General features: G+C 44.9%; 1 protein-coding gene across 2 annotated transcripts in view; it reads left to right on the top strand.

Annotated features, from left to right (window-relative positions):
• Window positions 1-23,666, top strand: part of RBBP6 (RB binding protein 6, ubiquitin ligase) — a 394,678-nt gene that overhangs the window by 129,517 nt on the left and 241,495 nt on the right. For both annotated transcript variants that reach the window (XM_085629467.1, XM_085629468.1), the window contains exon 7: window positions 18,065-18,207. In XM_085629467.1, the coding sequence (XP_085485593.1) occupies window positions 18,065-18,207 (143 nt within the window). The remainder of the gene's footprint in view (window positions 1-18,064; window positions 18,208-23,666) is intronic.

A 23,666-nucleotide genomic window follows, 5' to 3' on the forward strand; every position in this document is an offset into this window, starting at 1 on the left:
ATACTACTAAAACAAACAGCGAGCTGGATGATCGCAATAGAAGAGGGAACATCAGGATTCTAGGCATAGCAGAAGGTGAAGAGAAAAACGGTTCTTGCATGGCCTTTCTACAGGACATAATACCTAAACTCACCAACCTGAAGTTCGATGCGCCTCTGGAGATAGACAAAGCCTACAGAGTTCCGGCCTACAGACCAACAAATATGATTGCGCCACGACCCATTATATGCAAACCATTGAGACTCCACAATACGGAAGCCGTATTTGCTGTCGCCAGGAATAAACAGGACTTGATGTGGAATGGTCAAAAAATAAGTCTTACTCGGGACTACTCGAAACACACGGTGGACATAAGAAACCGGTTCCTTGTACAAAGAGTAAAGCTGAGAAAGGAAAACATCCTCTTCTCCTTAATCGGTCCAACGAAATTTAAAAGCACATTTTCGAGGACCCCAGTGATCTAACCAACTACCTACGAGGACTGCCTACACAGGAAATGGAACTGTCGCAATCGAACGTGAACAAGAGAAGAGCATCACCGGAACTGGGAGAGAACACGTATGAAACTACTTTCACCTTTTTAAAAGTGAACATACATATCTATCTATCTATATAGATATAGATATATATAGATATAGATATAGATATATATAGATATGTATGCATGTGAACATCTACCTCAAAGTATTATATCTAATCAATCTACTACCTCAATTACCAGAGGCTGGGATTTTGACCTTTCAAGGAGGACAGTGAACTGGGAGCTGATATGCATCTGGAAGGGATAACCCCGCGAACTCACTGATGCAGTCACACGCTTTTTCCCTTTTTTAAAGATTAGTAGCGAGAAGAAAGAGAAATAATATCCTTCTATTTCGAAGTCAGTTATAGCACAAATTTGCAGTCAACTATGTTGCTAATGGAGTAACTAAGATGCAAGTAACTGTGGCGTAGATGATTAGCATTATACTAATAACACCCCAGGGAAAATGGAGCGGGAGCTTTGCTGTAACACGTCCAAATTTCAAGATGTAAGACGCGGGGGGTGGGAGGGAGGGTTTCTGCAGGAGGGGGGTATCTGTTTTGTATGTCAGTCTAGTATTAGCACTGTTTTGTCAAGCACTCTTATTTAGTATCTACACCATGTGCCCTCTGGCTCTCCACTTTTTCCACCGACACCTTCACGCACAGGAGGAGGGTGATCAGAGCACGGGTAAAGATGGAGATATTCACAGAGAGGGACCGGAGATAAGGACTACACTCACGAAACACCAGGAACCAACGTGAATACTATCACAAAGATATGGATCAGGGCCAGATCTTTACAACCTCAACTTAACCTCACATAATGACACAAACAAGATAATGCACTATCCCTCGCATCCAACCTGAAGATAGTATCCCTAAGTGTCAAAGGCCTTAACCACCCAGTCAAAAGGAAAAACATTCTAGACTACTTAGCTAAAACTAAAGCAGACATATTTCTCCTCCAGGAAACTAGGCTATCACAAGATGACGTAGGAAGGATTAGGGCTAGATGGGTAGGACGAATGGCGTGATCACAGGCCACGGGGAAAAAACGGGGAGTGATCACCTTGATAAACAAGAATTCCAAGATAACCATAGAAGACCACGAATGCGACCTAGAAGCAAGAGTCCTAATGACACAACTGAAAAGGGGTGACGAAAAATTTCATACACTCCATATCTATGGCCCTAATACGGATGATACCACCTTCTGGGAGAACATATCAGAGAGAATGGATGCACTCCCACAAAATGAGCTAACAGTACTGGCAGGCGACTTAAATATGGCACTAGACTACACACTAGATGGACAATCGCAATGCCACACACAACCGCCGGGGGGGTCATAAAATACTTAAGAATCTATGCACCAAGTACAACCTGAAAGACACCTGGAGACTTCAACACCCAGACACTAGAGACTACACCTACTCAAACCCACACAACTCATATAGCAGGTTTGACTACATATTGATCTCTGGCTCTCACACACATCTGATAGAGAACACGGATATAGCCACGAGAACAATCTCAGATCATTCCTGTATCAGCCTAATACAAAATGGTAGACATAATGAAGACCACCCGCGTAGGTGGAGATTCAACAGCGATGTCCTAAACGACCAAAGTAATAGAACCAGAATAGAACAGGCCATAAAGGAATAAATCTACTGCAACGACCAACCAGATTCGGACCCCAAAATAGTTTGGGACACCCTAAAATCCACAACTAGGGGAACGATCATGGACATCAAAGGCAAGATGAATAAGAGTGCCAAGGCCCAATTAGACCAACTAGAGCAAGATATTCAAAAACTAGAATCAACGCACATCTCAGACACAAACGTAGGAGCACTCGCAGAACTCGCAAGGAAGAAATATGAATTCAACAGAATTTTAAGCAAGGGCAGGTCTGTGGGTAAACAAATACAAGGCAATTAACCTGTGCGAAGCCAACAAATCGGGGAAAATCCTGGCATCCTACCTAAAACACAAAGACAACACACCATCTCCGCGATCGCTGATTCCTGTAATATCTCACACACACACATCATAAAGAAATTCTACGCACATTTACTGATTTCTACCAGGAGCTCTATAACAGGGACCAAACACTAGATGGAAATGGCAGCATCGAATACCTTAACAACTCGAACCTCCCAAAAATAACATCAGAAGACGCACTTAGCTTGGCGAAAGCGATTAACACAGCGGAAATAGAAATGGCTGTTAAGTCTCTTAAATCGAATAAGGCTCCCGGACCAGATGGCTATACAGCCACCTTCTATAAAACATTTATCACGCTGTTGCAGCCAATGTTGAAAAAACCCTTCAACCACTGCGAAGAGACCGGGACGGTCACGCAAACAATGACAGAAGCGAATATTATAGTCATACCCAAGGAGGGTAAAAACACCCAACTACCACAAAATTATAGGCCTATATCCCTGATTAACGTTGATTGCAAGATATATGCAAAAATTCTAGCAGTAAGGCTGAACGAGGTGCTCCCAAAACTGATACAGAACACACAAGTGGACTTCCTCAAATCACCCATGTCACACCACAACACCAGACTCTTATGCCACATTATAGACAGGGCAGCCAGGCAAACAAATCCAGCAGTGGCGATCGCACTGGATGCAGAGAAGGCATTCGACAGAGTTTCATGGCATTTTTTAGAACACTGCATGCGAAGCTTCAACCTAGGCAACGCCTTCATAAAGAAAGTTATGGCTCTATATGACAAACCTATGGCCCGCATAGTAATCAACGGGGCCATCTCCGAACCCCTGACACTCCACAGAGGGACAAGACAAGGATGCCCATTATCCCCCTCACTATTCTTACTCGCATTAGAACCACTAATCAGAGACATTGAGTCAAATAACCAGATGAGGAGTTTCGCCATTAAAGACACTACAACGAAACTAGCTGCATATGCGGACGATATTCTTGTCGTCACCGAAAGCCCGGAAAGCTCCATATTGGCTCTCATGGACTCCATAAACAGATACTCGGCACACTCCGGCTGTAAGCTCAACAGAGATAAGTCGGAAGGTAAACCTCCTCATACATTCCACCAGAGACACTTTGGGAGACCTGGGCCTCACTTGGCAAACCGGGTTCATCAAATACCTCGGCATTTACTTCGACAAGGATCTTAAAAACACGCTAGAATACAATGAGAAAATGCTCTTAACCAAGATTAAGAAGCTGCTCGATGGGTGGTCAACGAAATTCATCACATGGTGGTTGGAGGATTGAAACAATTAAAATGGTCACACCTATGATCAACTATCTTACTAATATGCTCCCCCTAACCCTCAGTGTCGACTTCCACCGCAAAATAGACAAGATGCTAAATAACTATCTGGCGAGACAAAAAACCAAGGATGAGCCTTAAAAAATTAAGATTGACAAAAATTCTAGGGGGGTTAAACTTGGCAGACTTCAAGACTTTTCAAACAGCCTCCCTAGCAAAACAAGGTAGCTACTGGATTCTACTAGACCAGGAATACTCACCAGCATGGCTGAAAATAAAGAGAGCCATGCTAAACAACCTAGAGCCAATAGCACTCCTAACAACCAACAGACACAACACTCTAGTGAACACCATACTTACAAACACCAGGAACGCCCTACTGAAAGTGGATCAAAAGTTAGAAAATAGAATAACAGACTCGAGATGGGAATCACTATGGTCAAATAACAAAATAAAATACAAAGTCAAGACACTATATATGAAGACATAGGTGGAAGCAGGAATGTCCATTCCCATCCAACTCTAGGATGAAGGAAGACCCGCCACTTTCAGCTCGCTTAAAAACAAATACACCCTACCCGACCTTGAATCATACAACTTTCTAAAGATAAAAGCTGCACTGTCTAGAGTAAGAATGTCTAAGGCCACGCCCTCAATCTTCCAGTACATGTCTAGCCTCAACAAAACGGGACACCATGTGTCACACATCTATAGACTACTACGCCCAAATACATCAAGACTTAACACTAAAACACAAACCTATTGGGAGTCACAGCGAGGTAACTCTATAAGCGAAAAGGAAAGCCAAATACTATGGTCCTCAACCACACACAGTAAAGTAACCCTGGTACTGGCTCAGACAAAATTCTGGATCGTACATAAAATACACTGGACTCCCGCTCGTCTGGCGAAACTGGGCATAAACACAAACAACCTATGCTGGAACTGTAATAGCGAGAAGGGAGATCTAGCACACCTCATCTTTTACTGCCCTAAAGTAAAAAACTACTGGGGGAAAATGTTTTCTTTTCTAACAGACATGCTAGGGTGTTCCCTTAATCCAGAGTTCGCAACCCTAGCAACTACACCTATCACGACAGATCCATTGTCTCAAAGAGATAGGGATCTACTTGACCTTTTTCTAACTGCCCGGATTAAACTGATTCTAAACAAGTGGAAGGACACGTCCAAGGCATCGTTCAAAGGGTGGCTCAACTGGGTAACATACCTTAGGGGGGCAGACGCAATGTCCCTACGAGACTCACCGTGGAGACAGCCTAACAGAGGGATGTGGACATCTATGGATAAGTACCTAGGCCCATATGAACCCCCCTGAAGAAGGCGAGACTGACACCTGCCTCTTAGCTTTTATAATAACTCACCAAGCTCCCTCTCTCACTGTGCTCCTATAAACTCACCGCAGATCAAGTTGCTTTCCCCCTCCTACATACCAGAGACCTGTTATTCGAACAGAAGGGGAAGGTAGACTATAAAGAAAATAGAATGATACGGAAGGTACTGTAGATCTTCGAAATCGCAGATTTTGTGCATGTTTTATGTTTTTGTACAACTAAATGTTTAGTTTTGTGTGCGTATGTTTTTGTGTTACCTTACGTATGCAAAAATCTCAATTTTTTTTTTTTAAATTAAAAATAAATAAATAAATCGTACCAACTGTGAAAACGTAATTACTTGCCTGTTTTAGATAGAGGTCCCCGTACTGAGTATAGGCACCCAGTACTGGATTACAAAAGTAACAAGAACATACTATACCTGCAACTTGAATTTGTCAATTTTAAAATGGCAAAATATTGCCTAAAAATCATAACAGTAACTAAGTCGACTTTTATCACTTGTTTCTAAGAACTGTCCCAGGACTGAATCTAGGATCCAGTCCTGGAGTTACAAAAGTAATCTATTGCAAATAACTTAAAACTTCCATTTAACTCAATGCATTATTGTGTTTGAAATTGTGTTGCCTATTGCAACAACCTGTAGCTATCTATAAAAAGCCAATTGCATATTGCAAAAGTATTTACCTAAAGCATCTCATTCTGAGAAAGTATATTTCAATCCCTATTGTTGGTTCTAAAATAAAACAAGCCTATATATATATTTTTATATATAAACCATTGGCCTAGAGTTCAGTTATTCAGTGTGGGAAACCATTTGCTGACTGAGTGTGTACAACAAAATGCTTTACACTGTCCTCTGATACTGCCTTACTGCTCGACCAAGCTACCACTTTAGAGAGTAAGGTTATATCTAACTTTAGCCTCTGCCAAACGTCTGGGGACTGTGTACACACTGTACCTATTTGGGAACAGTATATAAAGAGCCACTTTCACACAAAAGTAACTTAAAAAGTAATCTGAAAAGTAATTTCAACATCTTGACTTACCTGTATTTCAATCAATTGCATTTGAACCTGTATAAGATTTTGCAAAGCATTTGTTTCACTTACCTGTGCCAGGCTTGGCTTCGTTCTAGAAATAAAATCTTAGTCCAATTTTGTTTGTATAAAAATATAGTTCGTTTTGAGTGTGTGACATTATTTGCTGATTGTGTGTTCAACAAATGCTTAACACTACCCTCTAATAAAGCCTTACTGCTCGCCCTCTCTACATCAAATAGAGTAAGGTGCTGTCTACTTTTACCTCTGCCTACCTTTGGGGTTCCACTGGACTCTGTGCACATTATACCTAAATTTGGTATAGTATAAAAGAGCACGCTTCCTACACCAGTGGCTTTGATTAATTCAAGCATTCTACCCATTGCCCATTTTTGAATAGTTAGTTTGTGTCAGATCTGGAAGAATGATTTAATTATATAGTATTTTATGATGAATATTTTTCTGTGTAGGTCTGTACTCTATTCTTGTGTCCTGTAATGTTTTATGGATTTGCTAAACAGTCTGACACGATCTCCACCTTTGCTGTACTCTGTTGAAGTTTAAGATTTACTTGCTTGACTGAGTATGTCTTGATGACCCATTTTACTTATGTTTGCTAATGGTGTATTTTAACTGCGAGTGCAAAAAAGTAATTTGTAAGGTATTGAGAGAGAGAGAAATGGTACTGTCTTGTGTGAAGTGATCAATAGTGGCTTGGCCGTAGCCATTTATATTGACACTTTGTATATACATGTTTGTTTTTTTCGTTGTGATTCTTTAACGAGGTTTCACTTCTGTAAGTTGATGAGGAGTGTTGACTAAGTGACTCAGCAAATTATAGACAGGAAAGGAGGATAAAAAAGTATGTCCGAGGCATGTGTGATGTAGATACACATTGTTTGCATCCTCCTACAATCTAGTGTTGGGTCCGGATGTTTGCACTTGGTTTTTCTTAGAAGTCTTTCCTAGTCACAAGGTAAGGTAACTCCTCCTCCTTTCGGTGATAGTGCTCATGGACTCCATTTTTACTGATTTTTTTTTACGCCATTGGGTTCGGACGTGTATTGCTGCGCTCCGGTTCTAAACTATTTAGTGTTCCCTTCAACGCGCAATCCATCCTCTCTATACACTCTATGGTATTGTTTCGTATGGGTTTCCTACTTCTCCGCGTAATGTTTTGGTCAACAGAATCTACTTTTCGATCGGAACGCTTCATGGACAGCCTTCGTGCCTAACTGCGTTGGATCAGCTCTCCGTCGATAGAACGGACACCATTCAAATTCTGCCCTCAGTGCCACGTGATGTATCTGCGCACTGATTCACACAGTGTGTAACTTGTGCTCGTCTCTGGAGCACAAGGAAGAAGGCTGTGACGCTTGCAGATCGTTTTGATCAAAGAAAACTCTTCTATTGTCTGGCTAGATGTCGAGAGATGCAGCGTCAGAACATCGAAGACACACCGGACATCTTGGTGAAGATTCCGGTCAAGAAGACGTGGAGGCATCGGCTATTGAGGAGGAAGAAGCCTTCTCCATGCAGGACTCCGACTCGGAGCGCAAGATACACCTCGATTCCAAATATCTACTGCAGGGACAGGGTGACGTGAGTACAGAAGACCCCTTTCCCCCTGAAATCACTCCCAAGAAGCACAAGGCTTCGGCACCGCCTTTACCTACTAGCCAAGGTTGGTACCGAGATGGTGTTTCTGACACCCCGCCTCCAGGCTCGGCTCCCAAACAACCAGTCAAGCCTTCCACCTTGGTGCCGAATCAACAAAAGTTCTCATCAGAACCGAAGACCTCCAGTTCCAAACACAAATCCGTCTCCGAGCCGAAATCCTCCATGCTGAAAGCCAAGCAGCATTCAGAGCCAGAATCTTTCGTACCGAAAGGCCAGCCCACGCCGGCACTGAAGATGCCGAAACCGAAAGATGTCCCTTCGGATCCGAATTTAGACATTGTACCACCGAAAACAGATCCCAAGCAAAATAGACTCTATATTAACCCTGAGACTGGTCATATTCATACCAAGTTGCCTCAGAAACTTAAGCTTCCTGATGAGGATGCTCCCTACAAAATCCCTTTAAAGAGGAAATCTGTTGCTACCAGTCCTTTTCACTTACCACTAGCATCCCCTCCACCACCTGCAAATCACACCTCCGGATTCTCCACAATCTCACCATGATGATGATGATGCTGATGATGGGGAGACACATTTGCCACTAGATCCATGGATGCATTATACCATTGATCCTCCAGCAGATAATGACCCAGAACTTTACCCAGCCAAGCCTTCTCCTCCAGACGACAATGTATCCCACCAGGAACTCATTGCCAGGGCTGCTCCATAGCATGGGGTGACATTACACAAAGCATCAGAAGAATATTATTTTGTTTGAGACACTAGCATCCACACATAGGTCGTCGCAAACACTTTCTATGCTTAAGGGCATGATGAGGCATGCTGATAACATTTTTAAGGACTCAGTACGAGCACGAATCTTGACTCCTAGGGTTGACAAAGTATAAAGCCTCCCCAACAGACCCAGTATTTATTTAGGGCCAGTTGCCACTAGATTCGCTAGTCGTGTCTAATGCTCGTAAACGGGCTAATTCCCAAATATCAGGGGAAGCTCCTCTAAGCTCCTCTAAAGAGTCTAAATTAATATAGACGCTTCTGGCAAGCGCATAGCTGCTCAAACTGCAAACCAATCGCGCATTGCAAACACACAGGGACTTCTGGCCAGGTATGATAGGGCACACTGGGATGAGATGGAGCAACTGCTTCAATATCTCCCAGATGAGTACAAGGCTAAGGCCCAGGATTTGGTAAATGAGGGGAAGCTAATTTGAAATTCCTCCATAAGGTGTGCTCTAGATGTTGCTCACATTGCAACTAGAGAAGTCAACACTAGCATTCTGCTTAGGAGACATCCTTGGTTAAGTATCTCTGGGTTTAAACCCGAGGTCCAACAATCCATTCTTAACACCCCATTTGACAAGAAACATCTTTTTGGTCCTGAAGTAGATCAGGCATTACAGAGAATGAAGAAAGACACTGAAGTGGCCAAGTCCATTGGAGCGCTCTAGTCTCCTTCAAAAAGAGGCTCCTTTCGTCATTCCTTCTACGGAGGAGGGCCTCAAACCCCATCCTCTGACAAGGGTACATCTCCCTACAGGGTTTATTCGAGGTTACAGAGGGAACAACTTTAAAGGTAGGGGTAAAGGCAACACACCACGGAACTCCCCTTCCCCTAATAAGCAGTGATTTGCCCACACTCTCGTCCCCCCCCCCCCCCCGTCCCCCCCACCCACCGCCCAAATGCACCAAACCTGTCAGAGGAAGACCAAAAATGTATCCCCATTTGGCTGTCTAAAACAGACAAATGGATAATTGAAATTATCCAACATGGTTATTGCCTGGAGCTTACCAGCAATCCCCCAAACTTTCCACCTCGACCTCACAAATTCTCCAGAGCACCTACAATTGCTAGAACAGGAAGTGCTATCTCTTTTTCTGAAAGGAGCTGTAGAGCCTGTTCCCACATAGTACCAGGGCTCAGGAGTTTACTCTGTATTTTCTTATTCCCAAAAAGGACGGTTCCCTAAGGCCCATTCTGGATCTGAGTTAAACCGTTCTATACTGTTAGAACACTTTCACATGGTAACCCTTCAACAAGTACTTTAACTTTTACAGAAGGCAGATATCTAATACAGACTTCTAGCTGCAGATTCCTTATCTTTGAATTTCCCAGGCGTCAAGCTGGATCCGGAATTTTTTGCTGAGCAATGCCCCCTGCGTGGGAAGTCTGGTGGCTCCATTTGGCTCCGCGTGACTTCGATGGCATCGGTAGCGTCGGTTATGACGTCACGGTGCCTACATAGGCGCCACCCGGGTGCGCAGACGTCAGTTGTTATCTTTCCGCGCCAGTTAAACACAGATCTGGTAAGAGCTACCCCTCTGCTGCTTTTTGGCAGGATTTTTTCTCGACTTTTGTTGATATTTTTCACGACTTCGTGTGCGAGGGATGTCGGGTAGGAAGACCGGTTTTAAACCGTGAGGAACTTATTCCCGCACGATGTCTGTTTCCGATCCCCACCACGTATGTCGTGGTGTCTTGTACGCGACCACAATTTGAAGTCGTGTTCAAACTGCCAGGCGATGGCTCCAAAGACCTTAAGGGAGCAGGCGTTGAAGTTGCTCGCGGGCCGGCAGTCGACACCGTTGAGCGAGACTCTGAGGAGGTCACGATCCCGTTCGAAGAAGAGGAGGTTGCGGGATTGCTCACGGAGCCCTAAGTCCTCTTCCTCCCATTTGACGTCATCGAGACACTCTGGGAAGAGGCACAAAAAGAAGTCCAAGCAGATTTTGACTTCACTTCAACTGGCGTCCATCGTCGAAAGAGGTAAGAGCACTGACGCTCTAGGCACGGTTCTGCGGAGCCAGAGTCTACTTCGCGCCTCCCTCCATTTCCGGGAGCCGGAAGGACTCCAGCTCAAATTAAGGATTTTTACGAGGCCATGCGCTGCGAATTTGAGTGGAGCGACCCCCGTTGGTGAGCCCTCTGGGTCGGTAGGAGCCCCATTGGTTCGACGCCGTCTGCTTCGGCCACGGCACCAGTGGGGCCTCGGGGTTCTCATCTCGGATCCAGTTTGACGCCGGTCGTACCAACACAGCCTTCCCTGGTGTCGAACCCGAAGTCTTTGTCAGCAGCGTCGCCGGCGCAAGCCTCATCCCCGACGACATGGAGCCGGAACTGCGTCGTACAATGCCGATTCAGACATCAACAGAACCCAGAAGTTCTAGGTTGTCGCCTCAGCACTTTGTGGAAATGATAGGCTCAGGAAAGGAATGGGAGGAGGCTGAAGACCCTCTAGAGAACCAGGATGTATCTGAGGAGACAATGGACTGGGGAACTTTGGGAAGCCAGTTGTCTGGCTAATTCCCCAGACTCTGGCATGCCCTCTCCACATACAGTGGCTACAGAGGAGGGGGCGTCCTATGCTATGGTGGTTAAGAGGGCAGCTGAGGACCTTTAACTGGAACTACCCTCACTGCATGTCAGGACTAATCTCCTGACCGAAGTGCTTCAACCTGGGGCTCTGAACCCTTTTTGCCCTTTAATAAGGCACTTACGGACGTCCTACTAGAAACTTGGTCCACGCCAATTTGATGGACATGCATTTTGATGGAACCCGCCCTGGTCAGGTTCAAGAACTCTTGCGCTACAGCCAGATCCTTGGGCCTCTCCTCTATTCCTCGTGGCCAGACTTCCTTTTGTGGCAACGGAAAGGGTTTCCAGCTGCATCCGCTATATCCTAGCCACCGTCCCTCACAGACTGCCCAAGCCATGTGTGGACGCGATAAATTCCATCCTCGGAATGGAGGCCAGAAGTAGTCTACCACACTGCCCCCGGCAGCCGCAGCCTTCAAGCACTCCTAGTCTGATTCTGCAGGACCACACTACTCCAGTGGGTGGGAGATTTAGTCGTCATCTTCCCCTCTGGAGATCTATAACAGACAAGTGGGTCTTGCAGATCGTCCAGGAGGGCTATTCTCTTCCTTTCTTTTCCTCCTACTATTCTTCCGAGTCAGGTACGGCTGGCAGGGGATTTCTTAAAGCTGCTCCAAGAGGAAGTTACTGCTCTTTTGGCCAAAGGGGCTATAGAAAAGGTTCCAGTTTCAGAAGTAGGCAGTGGCTGTTATTCCTGCTACTTTCTGATTCTGAAGACGAAGGAGCTTCAGCCCATTTTGGATCTTTGAACCGTCAATCTCTTCCTCAGAAAGGAGAAATTCAAATTGCTCACCTTGGCTCAGGTGTTGTCTACCTTAGACAAAGGAGACTGGATGGTGGTGTTGGACCTGCAGAATGCGTATTTTCACATTCCCATCCTGCCGGGCCACAGGCGTTGCCTGCGGTTCAAGGTAGGCCACGAGCACTTTCAGTTTACCGTTCTCCCCTTCGGCCTTACCAGTGCCCCTCGGGTGTTCACCAAGGTGATGGCGGTCGTTGCAGCTTATCTGTGCAGGTTAGGGGTATGTCTTCCCCTACCTCTGGCTGTTGAAGGCGTCCTCGCCCCAGGCAGTCCTCTCCCATCGTCAGACTACGGCGGACCTCCTGCATTCGCTGCTGTTCTCTATAAACGTGCCGAAGTCACACAAGACTCCTCCTCAGACGCTCCCTTTCACCGGAACTGTTCTGAACACACTGCAGTTTCAGGCTTATCCTCCCAAGCAGCGAGTTCAGGATATTCAGGTTATGATTCCGATATTTCAGCCTCTAGCCTGGATTTCGGTGAGGTTGACTCTGAGGCTGTTGGGCCTCATGTTCTCCTGCATCCTGTTGGTAAGACATGCGAGATGGCGTATGCGGGCTCTGCAGTGGGACTTGAAGTTCCAATGGACACAGCATCGGGGAAATCTCACCGACGTGGTTCAGATCTCGGAAGGAACTGCGAAGGATCTGCAGTGGTGGTTAACAAACCGAGGTTTGGTCAAAGGCAGACCTCTCTCCCTTCCTCAACCGGATCTCACAATCGTGACGGATGCTTCACTTCTGGGATGGGGCAGTCACTTGGGAGAAATGGAGATCAGGGGTCACTGGTCTCCGACGGAGACGGGGCTCCACATAAACGTGTTGGAGCTCCGAGCGATTCGCTTGGCATTGAAAGCATTTCTTCCCTCTATCAAGGGGAAGTTGGTGCAGGTGTTCAAGGACAACACCACCGCTATGTGTTACTGCAACAAGCAAGGCGGTGTGGGGTCATGGACCCTTTGTCGAGAGGGCCTGCGTCTCTGGACATGGCTGGAACATCAGGGCATAACCCTGGTGGTTCAACGCCTGGCTGGTTCTCTGAACACCAGGGCAGACTATCTCAGCCCTTGATGCTTATCGGATCACGAATGGCATCTTCAATCGGAGGTGGCACAAGTTATCTTTCAGCTGTGGGGAGAACCATGGTTCCGAACACAACGCGCAATGTCAGCAGTACTGCACGCTCGAGTATCCAAGGCGGCTATCGCTCGGCGACATGTTTTGTCACGAGTGGAGCTCAGGCCTGTTGTACGCCTTTCTGCCCATTCCACTCCTGCCCAGGGTTCTGAAGATCAGGAGCGACTGGGCCCAAGTTATCCTTGTGGTGCCGGACTGGGCAAGGAGAGTCTGGTATCCAGAGCTTCTGAGCATGAGTATCGATCCTCCGATCAGGCTGCCCTTTCGGGAGGATCTTCTGTCACAGCAGCAGGGGAGGGTTCTCCATCCAAACCGGTCAACTGCGCCTCCATGTGTGGAGATTGAGCAGCGGCAGTTGATGGCGTTTGACCTTCCTCCCGAGGTCTGTAATGTTATTCTGGCAGCCAGGCGGCCCTCCACTAAGTCGGTGTACGCCTGCCGTTGGCAGAAATTTGTATTATACTTTATAGAAAGGTCTATCGACCCTCTTTCTGCTCCTCTTTCTACTGTCCTTTTGTTAATTCTGACCCTTGCCCAGCAGGGCTCTGCTTTGGGAACTTTCAAGGCTTACCTGTCTGCTCTGTCTGCTTTGTTGCGGCTACCAGACCAACCTTCTCTTTTTAAATCTCCTATTGTAAATAGATTTCTAAAAGGGCTGGTTCACTTGTTTCCACCCACGCCCTTTATTATGCCACAAAGGGACCTAAATTTAGTCCTCACTTATATGATGTGCACTCCTTTTGAGCCTTTGCACAATTGTCCCCTCTGGCTGTTGTCTATCAAAACAGCCTTCTTAGTGGCGATTACATCGGCCCAGAGGGTGAGTGAGTTACAGGCGTTATCCTGCTCGCCTCCTTTTTTTGTCTTTTCCGGACAAGGTGGTGCTTTGCACCTGGGCATCTTTTTTACCAAAGGTTGTGACCCCATTCCATCTGGGTCAGTCCATCACTTGTCCCACCTTCTTTGCTCCCCCACATTCCTCTAGGGAAGAGGAGCGTCTCAACCGACTGGACCCAAAAAAGACGTTGTCTTTCTACTTTGACCGCACAAGAGAGTACTGGGGGATGACCAACTCTTTGTGGGGTATGTGGGAGAAAAGAAGGGGAAGGCAGTGCAGAAAAGAACCATCTCGCTCGGTTGTTCTCTGCTTTAAAATCTGTTATGCCTTGGCGAAGAAGCAGCCCCCTGAGGGATTAAGGTCCCATTCCACCAGGGAAAAAAGCTGCGAATACGGCTTTGGCTTGGTGTGTCCCAGTCCAAAACATCTGTCAGGCAGCGACGTGGGCATCATTGCACACGTTCGCAAAACATTATTGCCTTGATGGTCAAGTGCGCAGGGACGGGCATGTTGCCCGCTCAGTCCTGCAAGACTTTTTAGTCTAGTCCATGAGTCCACCACCCACCGCCGGGATGGTATGGCTTGGGTATCTGATTCAAAGGTAAGAAATCTGCAGCTAGAAGTCTCTATCAGATGAACAAGATACTTACCTTCGATAACGCATTATCTGGTAGAGATTCTATCTCGTTGCAGATTCCTTACAGCACCACCCATGCCTCCGCGCTTTTGCGGACTGATGCTTTAGGACTAGGGTTTCTTCCCTTTCAGGGCCCTAGTTTTGCACACATTTATGTCAGTCACTTAGTGGCTCTGCGCTTCTGGCGTGGAAAAACAAAAAGTACTGACGTCCGCATGCCTATGTGGCACCTATGTAGGCACTGATGTCGGAACCTACGCCATCGACGTCGCGCAAAGCTGAATGGAGCCACCCGACATCATGTGCAAGGTGTTTGCTCAGCAAAAGTTTAAAGGTAAGGAATCTGCAGCTAGATAGTCTCTACCAGGTAATGCGTTTCCGAAGGTAAGTAACTTGTTCTTTATGTCTACTCTTGACTTAAGACGCATATTTCCATGTGCCAAATCACGCAAGTTTCTCAGATTTGTGATAGCAGGCAAACATTACCAATTCAAAGTACTTCTCTTCGGAGTGACTACAGCACCCAGAGTTTTTACCAAATGTCTGGCTTCCCCTATTTAGACGACCAGCTCATCAAAGCTAGCACTTTTCAAAATTGCCTACAACACACGCAAATCACAATAGACCTACTTCATCAACTAGGATTCACGGTCAATGCACAACAATCTCACCTGCATCCGTCACAGATGCAGTCTTACCTAGGAGCCTCTCTAGCCTCTCCCAATATAGCCAGAATTCGCAATAGTCAGGCTCTTCTACATTTTCACTCCAACCAAACCTTACCTGCAAGTGTTCATGCAGTTGTTAGGAATAATGGCATCTTGCAACGAAATTGTGCCACATGCAAGACTTCATATGTGTTCTCTACAAGAGTGCTTAGCACTTCAGTGGAATCAGTCACAGGATCAATTAACCGATCTAGTGTTGGTAGACGGCGGTACCCATCGCACTCTGCAGTGGTGGAACCTAAAAAACTTGTCAAAAGTACAGCCTTTCATCGAACCGATTCCACAGATCGTGCTCACAGCAGACTCCTCTCACAGGTTGGGTTGCTCATCTCCAAAATTACACAATACAAAGCATGTGGAGCAACAAACAATTCTCCACATTAACTATCTAGAGCTTCTGGCAGTTTTTCGAGCACCCAAAGCTTTTCAAACTCGCCTCATACGCAAAACTGTCCTAGTCCGAACAGACAAAGTGACAGCAATGTATTATGTGCAAGCAGGGATGGACACACTCCAACTGTCGAGACAAGCTCAAACCATTTGGCGATATATCACATTTATCTTCTGACAGAACACCTCCCAGGAGTGAACAATCAAATTGCAGACCTTCTTAGCAGGAGACTGCAAATTCACGAGTGGGAACTTCATCCCCAAGTTCTCCTTCCCTACTTTCAACAATGGGGATTCCCAGAAATAGAAATGTTCGGCACAGCAGAAAACGCAAAATGCCAAACTTCGGCTCTCAAAGGGCAATGCCTTATGGATGAACTGGTCAGGGACATTTGCCTACGCTTTTCCGCCTCTCCCGCTCATTCAGTATCTGGTTTGGAAACTCAAGCAACCATCCGTCGCACTAATTCTGGTAGCTCCCACATGGACCCGTCAAACATGGTACACCACCCTGTTGGAGCTGTACTTGTTCCACATCAAAAACTGCTCCTCACCGCCACGCTCCTCACACACAGAACCGTGAAGAAATCAGACATCCAAATCCCAAAGAATTGAATTTAGCGATGTGGCTCCTGAAGTCAGTTTGGCTATTAAAATCTCCCACCAGACTGTATGAATATTCTAAAAGAAGCAAGAAAACCTACCACTAGAGTTTGCTACACAGCATAGTGGAAAAGATTTGCTAACATAACCAACTCAATCCTCTGGATGCTTCTATACAAAACATTATTAAGGCAGAGTGGACTAGCTTATACATCTATTCGTTTGCATCTGGCAGCACTAACTACGTATTTTCAAAACGAACCACATTTGTCACTATTCAGAGTTCCAGTAATTAAAGCCTTCATGGAAGGCTTGAAAAGAGTAATGCCACCAAGGATTCCTCTAGCCCCAGTGTGGAATTTCAACATTTTCCTTACAAGGCTCATGGGTCCACCTTTTAAACCTTTGCACAAGTGTCCTTTGCAGTTTCTCTCATGGAAGGTTGCTTTCCTCATTGCAGTCACCTCATTGAGGAGAGTTGGTGAGCTACAGCCATTAACTTTGGAAGAGTCCTTCTTTCAGATACACAAAGACAGGGTAGTTCTCCGAACCAACCCTAAATTTCTCCCCAAAGTAGTTCCTGCTTTTCTCTAAACCAATCGGTTGAGTTACCCGTGTTCTTTCCTCAGCCTGATTCTGTAGTAGAATGCGCTCTTCACACGCATGACCTAAAGTGCTTTGTTGTACTACATAGATAGGACAAAACACTTTCGCAAAACAACTGTTGCAATTGCTCCAGCTCATAAAGGCAATCCCTTCTCTAAATCCGGTATTGCAAGATGGATTGTTAAAAGTATTCAAAAATGCTACGCTAAAGCTAAAAGAACTTTCTCTATATCCCCAGAGCGCATCCCACTTGTAAAATAGGGGCTTCTGCAGCCTTTTTAGGTAACATTCCTCTAGATGACATGTGCAAGGCATCTACATGGTCTACACCACACATATTTACCAAACACTATTGTGTAGATGTGTTAGCACGACAATAATCTGATGTAGGCCAAGCGGTACCTAAAACACTATTTCAAACAACTGCAACATATACAGGTTAGCCACAGCTTTGGGAGTATACTGCTTTGTAGTCTATGCAAAGCATTTGCATCTACAGCACACATGCCTCGAACGGATAATGTTACTTACCCAGTAAGCATCTGTTCTTGGCATGTAGAGCTGTAGATTCACATACGCCCGCCCGGGTACCTGTTGTTGCACTTCATTATACATGCATACTCATGAACCTCTCTATTACTTACTCCATTCTCCCCCTCTTACGGGAAAACAATCTAACAATGGAGTCGATGACCATGCACACTATCACCGAAATGAGGAGTCACCTTACCTCGTGCCTAGGAAAGACTTCTTCGAAGAAAAACAACTTTTAAACATCCTGACCCAACACTAGATGGCAGGAGTATGCAATATGAATCTACTGCTCTACATGCCAAGATCAGATGCTTACTGGGTAAGTAACATTATCCTTACTGATGTAGTTCTGCAGATCTGAAAGATACAATGAAGTAAAATATTGCTTCTAAACAGAAGTTTCAATGCATTCAGTGGTAATCTACTTAAGCTATTTGCTTGAATCATTCAGACATGAGATCAAGTGATTTCGTTATTGTGTTTTGGAAACTTTTTTCTTTCACTTATTGAACTGCTTTTCAAACCATACTGTATGACAAGATTTGAGCTCAAATTTTACTTAAAATCTGCGTTTTTTTAATCTTTCCTCAGCAATCTCAAGGCTTTGAGCCAGTTCCCAAGATAAAAAAAAGCACTGGGATTCCACGAAGCTTTATGGTAGAGGTGGAAGATCCTAATATCAAGGGGGCCATGCTTACAAACACTGGAACATATGCAATCCCAACTATTGATGCGTAAGTAGGGTCCTTTGCAATGTAATTTGCGATTCTAAACTAACTTTCAAAGTAATAAATGAAAAGTTTAACTAACTATAGTGACAGCACTAGAAGTTCTCAGTGTTTAATTTGTATATATCTGTCTATCCATTGAACTCCTGTTGTGTCTGTCCGGACTTTGTTAAATTCATGTTCCATGACTTGCTACTTTCACACACGAGGGCACCTGCCGGATAGGGTCTGCGACCAAGAGTGGATGTGTTCAAAATGTGTGTGTATCCTGTATATTCGCTGAAAATAAACCGTTCAAGATTAGTTCCAAGATCAAAGAAAAAAAATCCAATGACATCCACCTTTAAGGAATACGACAATACCAGACATCTCCACCATGTTCAGTGCACCTTTTTGCAGAAGGCGTGTGAAAAGTCCGTTAACAGCAAAATATTGCGGGTGACTGATATCTCAATTTTAACTCTTTGATGCCCACCCACAGCATTTTTTAAATGCTAATATCACACAAACATCAGCCCTAATATGTCAAACCGAGCAAGCTTTTGACCCCCATTAGATTTGCCAATGGTATATAGTGATGCTTTTAGACATCCTCAAAGATGTGCAGCATGGCTAAAGAGGAAAGGAAAAGGTCTGACTTGGCCTGCTGTCAATTGTAGGCATGTGCATCACGCATGCGCAAGGCTACAGAAGTGCTTTTTTTCCTGTTTGCCACTGTGAGGTGGATCGGTAAATGCATTTTCTTTATTTAAAGCGGGTGGCAGGGAAGGAAGACTGAGGTTGGTGGAGGCAGAAGGAGGTTACAGATGCGATGCTGGGATGTGTGCAATACAGAAGATACAGGTGCAGAAAAGCAATAATAAGGGTGTGTAGGAAGCTGGGTTTCTGTTGCAGTAACCACTCAACTTTTTGTGAGACTACTGATGCACTTTGACTTGATGTGCCCTGGGTCGCTGCCAAACAGGTTCCTGGGGCCTGTGTTCTTTCCCAAAACCCAATTAGCACCTTTGGCCACATGTCAGTCCCCTGTAAACGGTACCATGGGTACCAAGGGCACTGTGGCCAGGGAAGGCCTATAAGGGCTGCAGCACTTAATGTGCCATCCTTAGAGGCCCTGTACCTTTACACCCCCCCCTCTCCCTGCTGTGTGTTTTCAGGGATGTGGAATTTAATAAAATATTTATTTATCCAGGGGCAGGTTGCTTCATAAATCTACTTGTCATGTAACCACTTTGATTATACCAGAGGTCATACCATAGTAGGGTTTGAATACTAGCAATTTCCTTATGTTGCTACGTTTCCGCAGATCTACTTACTGGGGCTGGAGGTAGTGCAGGGCTCGAAAAATCATTAAAATTTTACTAGAGCTGCAGATCTAGTAACTTGAATACACTACTCGACTTATCTGTAACATACTTGGCCTGTGAACTGGTCTCATCCCAATTTCACACAATTCACAGAAAGAAAAGTAAATGTAGGAAGACTTAGACTTTTACAAGCAGAACACCTGTTGGCAGCTTACCAGAAAGAGCAAGTAGGCCTTAAAAAGTTCTGGTCTTGATTAAATCTGGTTTGCTATTGCAAGTGGATTTTTCGAGCCCTGTAAGCAATAGTTCTAGGGTTGGAATGCCCTTGAGTCTGTACAAACCAACTAGCTTGCATGTTTTAAGGGTTTTCACCAACTCTTCTCTAAACTTTTCCCATACTTAGGAAGGTTGGAAATTTACCCATGACTATGGCAGCCGTAAAACTTCTTCCAGGGTAGGAGAAAAAAGTGGTTGGGGGAGGGGAAAGCAAACTTGCAAGCACTCAGATTTTCGCATAAGCAAATCTACACATGCATATGTGTACATGCTAAAATACAGTTCACAAATATTTTCGAGGAGTACTATTTCTTGGCATACTTCTGTAAATTCTTGTGAATTCACGAACATACCATATATCTGCACTTAATGCCAGAACATATACTATGGGTGTACTTTTGAGACTTTCTTTATTAATTGGTGTTAACGATGAACTTTTGTGTTTATTAAAATTCTCTGTCTATGGCTGGCTTCACTGTTAGTGACATCATTCTGCCCTTTCACAAGGAGCATATCGGCACACAAAGTAGTCTTGTTCGGTGCCAGGAACTACTGTGGCAATGTGTTCTTTTTGAGACCAAAAACTATTTTTGCTTTTGCCAATGTTTGTTAAAATGATTAGGACCCGGTAGCTCCCACACCAATAAAGTTTTACAAAGTCCATGCAAGTCATGCAGTGACAAAACCAAAAGGCTGGCCACCAATTTCAGACCTACTGGCTTTACCAATGCTTGTTTAACCCTGGTTCTAACCCCAGAATTCCAACTCCCACAAATAACTACTTAGCTGTAAACCGATAACTAAATTTTCTCCCATAGGATTGCCTGGACTGATTTTCTTAAATTGTTTTAAGTGCGGAGTTGGTTTGTATGGAAAACTTGAAAAACTGCAAATGGACTAAAACTGAATTACTTCTCTTTGTTCTAGGAGGTGTCTCAGTGTGATATCTAGGCATATCACACTTATTAGCAAAAGTAACTTAAAAAGTAACGTGCACAGTAATCTGTAAAGTAACTGAAAAGTAATTTCGAATTGTTGTCTTAAGTGCAATTTAACCAACTGCATTTGAACCTGCATTAAACTGTAAATAACTGCATAAGAATTGAAAAGTATTATTTCACTTACCTGCACCAGGCTTGGCTTGGTTCTAGAAACAAAATCACTCAATAAAAAAATGTATACAAACAAATTGGTCTGAGTTCAGTCTTTGACTGTGTGACCTCATTTGCTGCCTGAGTGTGTACAACAAATGCTAAACACTACCCTCTGATAAAGCCTTACTTCTCTTCCAGGGGATACTCATCAATAGTCATAAGCACTGAATATTCCCGTCCACGTGCGTAGACCCCGGAGCAAAAGCCAATAATATGCATATATCTACATATATATCATGTGATCAAGACCGGGTTCCCCGGTCGAAACGCGTCATGCTGGCTGAATTGTGGAATAAAGCACTTGAAGTTTGATAAGATTTAACGGTGTGGTGGTCCGTTCCTGTTCGTGTCTCCTGAGAAGGTGGAATGACACTGTAAATCCGGATTGTGCCATATATATATATATATATATATATATATATGTGTGTGTATATATATATATATATAGATATTATGCATATGCAGCCTGAAAACACATTACTAGGCTCCAAAAACTGCCATTATTGCATGTAAATCTTTTTTTACATTTGAAAAAAATAAAGACCTATAAGTCATAATATACATATGATATATATATAAAGAAAACTGCCCTGAGTTTGCTTTGAATCACAACCTTTATTTTCAAAGGTAAAAAGGCAAGATAATAGAGGCATATTAGCCTAGAAAGGCTGCATAGAAAAACAATTGGAAAATTGGCGCCGTGCCTTTAAGACCTCCAGGAACCCCCAGGCTCCCATCATGCACCACAGGTGACAGCTAAGTTCTTTTTTCTGGCTCCTTCTGTGGGGATCCTGGAGCATTGAGCTCGCCAGTTAGTGATTTTTTTTATCACTTTTTTCTGGTTTAAAGTGAACTTTTTTGGTTTCACTCGACGTCTATAGTACTTAGCATACTAATACTATTTTTTCTGACTTTTGGCTATTTTTTCCTGTCAAAATGCCGGCCTTATTTAATAAGTGCCCGGCCTGTGGAAAAAAGATGGCTAAGTCAGACCCTCACTCAGTCTGTATTGCTAGTCTGCCTTCATCTCACAATCCAGACCAGTGTTACCACTGCAGCAAGTTTTCAAAAAGAACCCTTGAGGAAAGGGAGAAGATTAAGCTGCACTACATGCAGGAGAGAGGAAAAGATTAAGTGGACGAGAAGAACACCCCTCAAGGAAGCCCTCCTCTCAAACAAGCTTAGAGCGCAAAGAAAAAGGTGAGAAAAGGAGACAATGGTCTCCTACGCCGTCGAGGGACAAATCGACATCAAAAATATCTTTGTGCTCAGTCGGCGTCTATCGATGTCGAGAGGTCCTTTGCCGTCGAGACAAGTTGAGAGGACCCATAAGACACCAACGCTTAGGCGATCCAAGTCTGACTCACCTACGACGTCAAGAGGCCAGGGCTCGACGTAGACATATCAACGTCGAAGCCCGCCGCCGAGAGGGACCATGGCGATGTTGATTGCCAACGTCGAGAGGTCCAATTACATCGACGTTGAACCGAACACCTAGGGCTTCGACGCCGGAGAGAGACAGGCATTCGACGTCGAGACTCATGATGTCGACACATCCATCGCCAAGGAGGTCGACGTCGAGGAGATCGGTGTCGAGATCTCGAAGCGCCCCCTGTGTCTAGACGAAGATGGCGATCTAGGTCAATGTCGAGGAGGTCGACGTCCAGGAGGTCACACTCAAATCATGGGTCTCCGTCTGCAATGAGACCTAGGGCGACGTCAAACAACCGTTCGATGCGGGACGCCCAGATGGTGCCGTCAAGGAGTGCTTCTTCCTCTCCAGGACTTCAGATAGTAAGTCCCTCCTGAACCCTCACCAGTACCGTCTCCACCCCTGCCAACTAATATCTCACTGAGATGGCATGGGGACATAAGAGTGGAAGATCCGCAGGATTACAAGACTACCACGTTCTCCTCCAAGATCCAGATCGCCTATAATTCAGTCAGTACACTCTTCTGAAAGACACGAGCGACACGCCACTCCACAAAGATCCCCATCTTTAAGAAGATGCTAATCACGTTCTCCTAGGAGTCGGGCATCCAGATCTCGACACCGCTCTCCTAGAATACGGAGCCATAGATCTTCTTCATAGTCTTCAGACTCCAAGGCTGATTATTCTCCTATTCTTTCTTCCTCTCCTCCGAGTAGAATATCGCCCATTGATGATATCCTGACTTTCAATGAGGTTCTCTGTCGAGGGGCTGTGAAACTTCACATTGAAATGCCTGTCTCCACCACCAAGACATCAGTCCTCTTTGAAACACTACACCAAAGGTCTTCCTCTAGACCATTGCTTCACCTAGTGCCTGGCTTGCTGGAGCCTGCTCTGCAAAAATTCCTTACTCCAGCATCGGTGAGGGCGGCTCCATCTCGGATCACTAAAAAGTATAAAGCGCCTGAGAACGACCCTTTCTTTTTGAGGGCTGACCCTCCACCGGACTCTGTTATTGTTTCAGCGGCACGGAAGAATCAGACGGGGGAAGCATTGTCCGCAGTACCCCCAGATAGACAGTAAGGCCATGGATTCTGTCGGCAAGAGAATGTGTACTACTTCAGCCACTTACATGAAGGTAGCCAGCGCCTCTGCCTTACTGGGTCGGTATGACCATTCTTTGTGGGACTCTCTTTCACGCTTCACTGAGAAGCTCCCAAAAGAAGGCAAGCAAGATTTCCTGGAAATCCTGCATGAAGGTGGCTTAGTAGCCAATCAAGTTATCGGTGCAGCGG

The sequence above is a fragment of the Triturus cristatus genome, chromosome 10 (genome assembly GCF_964204655.1).
Source record: "Triturus cristatus chromosome 10, aTriCri1.1, whole genome shotgun sequence".
Classification (NCBI taxonomy): domain Eukaryota; kingdom Metazoa; phylum Chordata; class Amphibia; order Caudata; family Salamandridae; genus Triturus; species Triturus cristatus.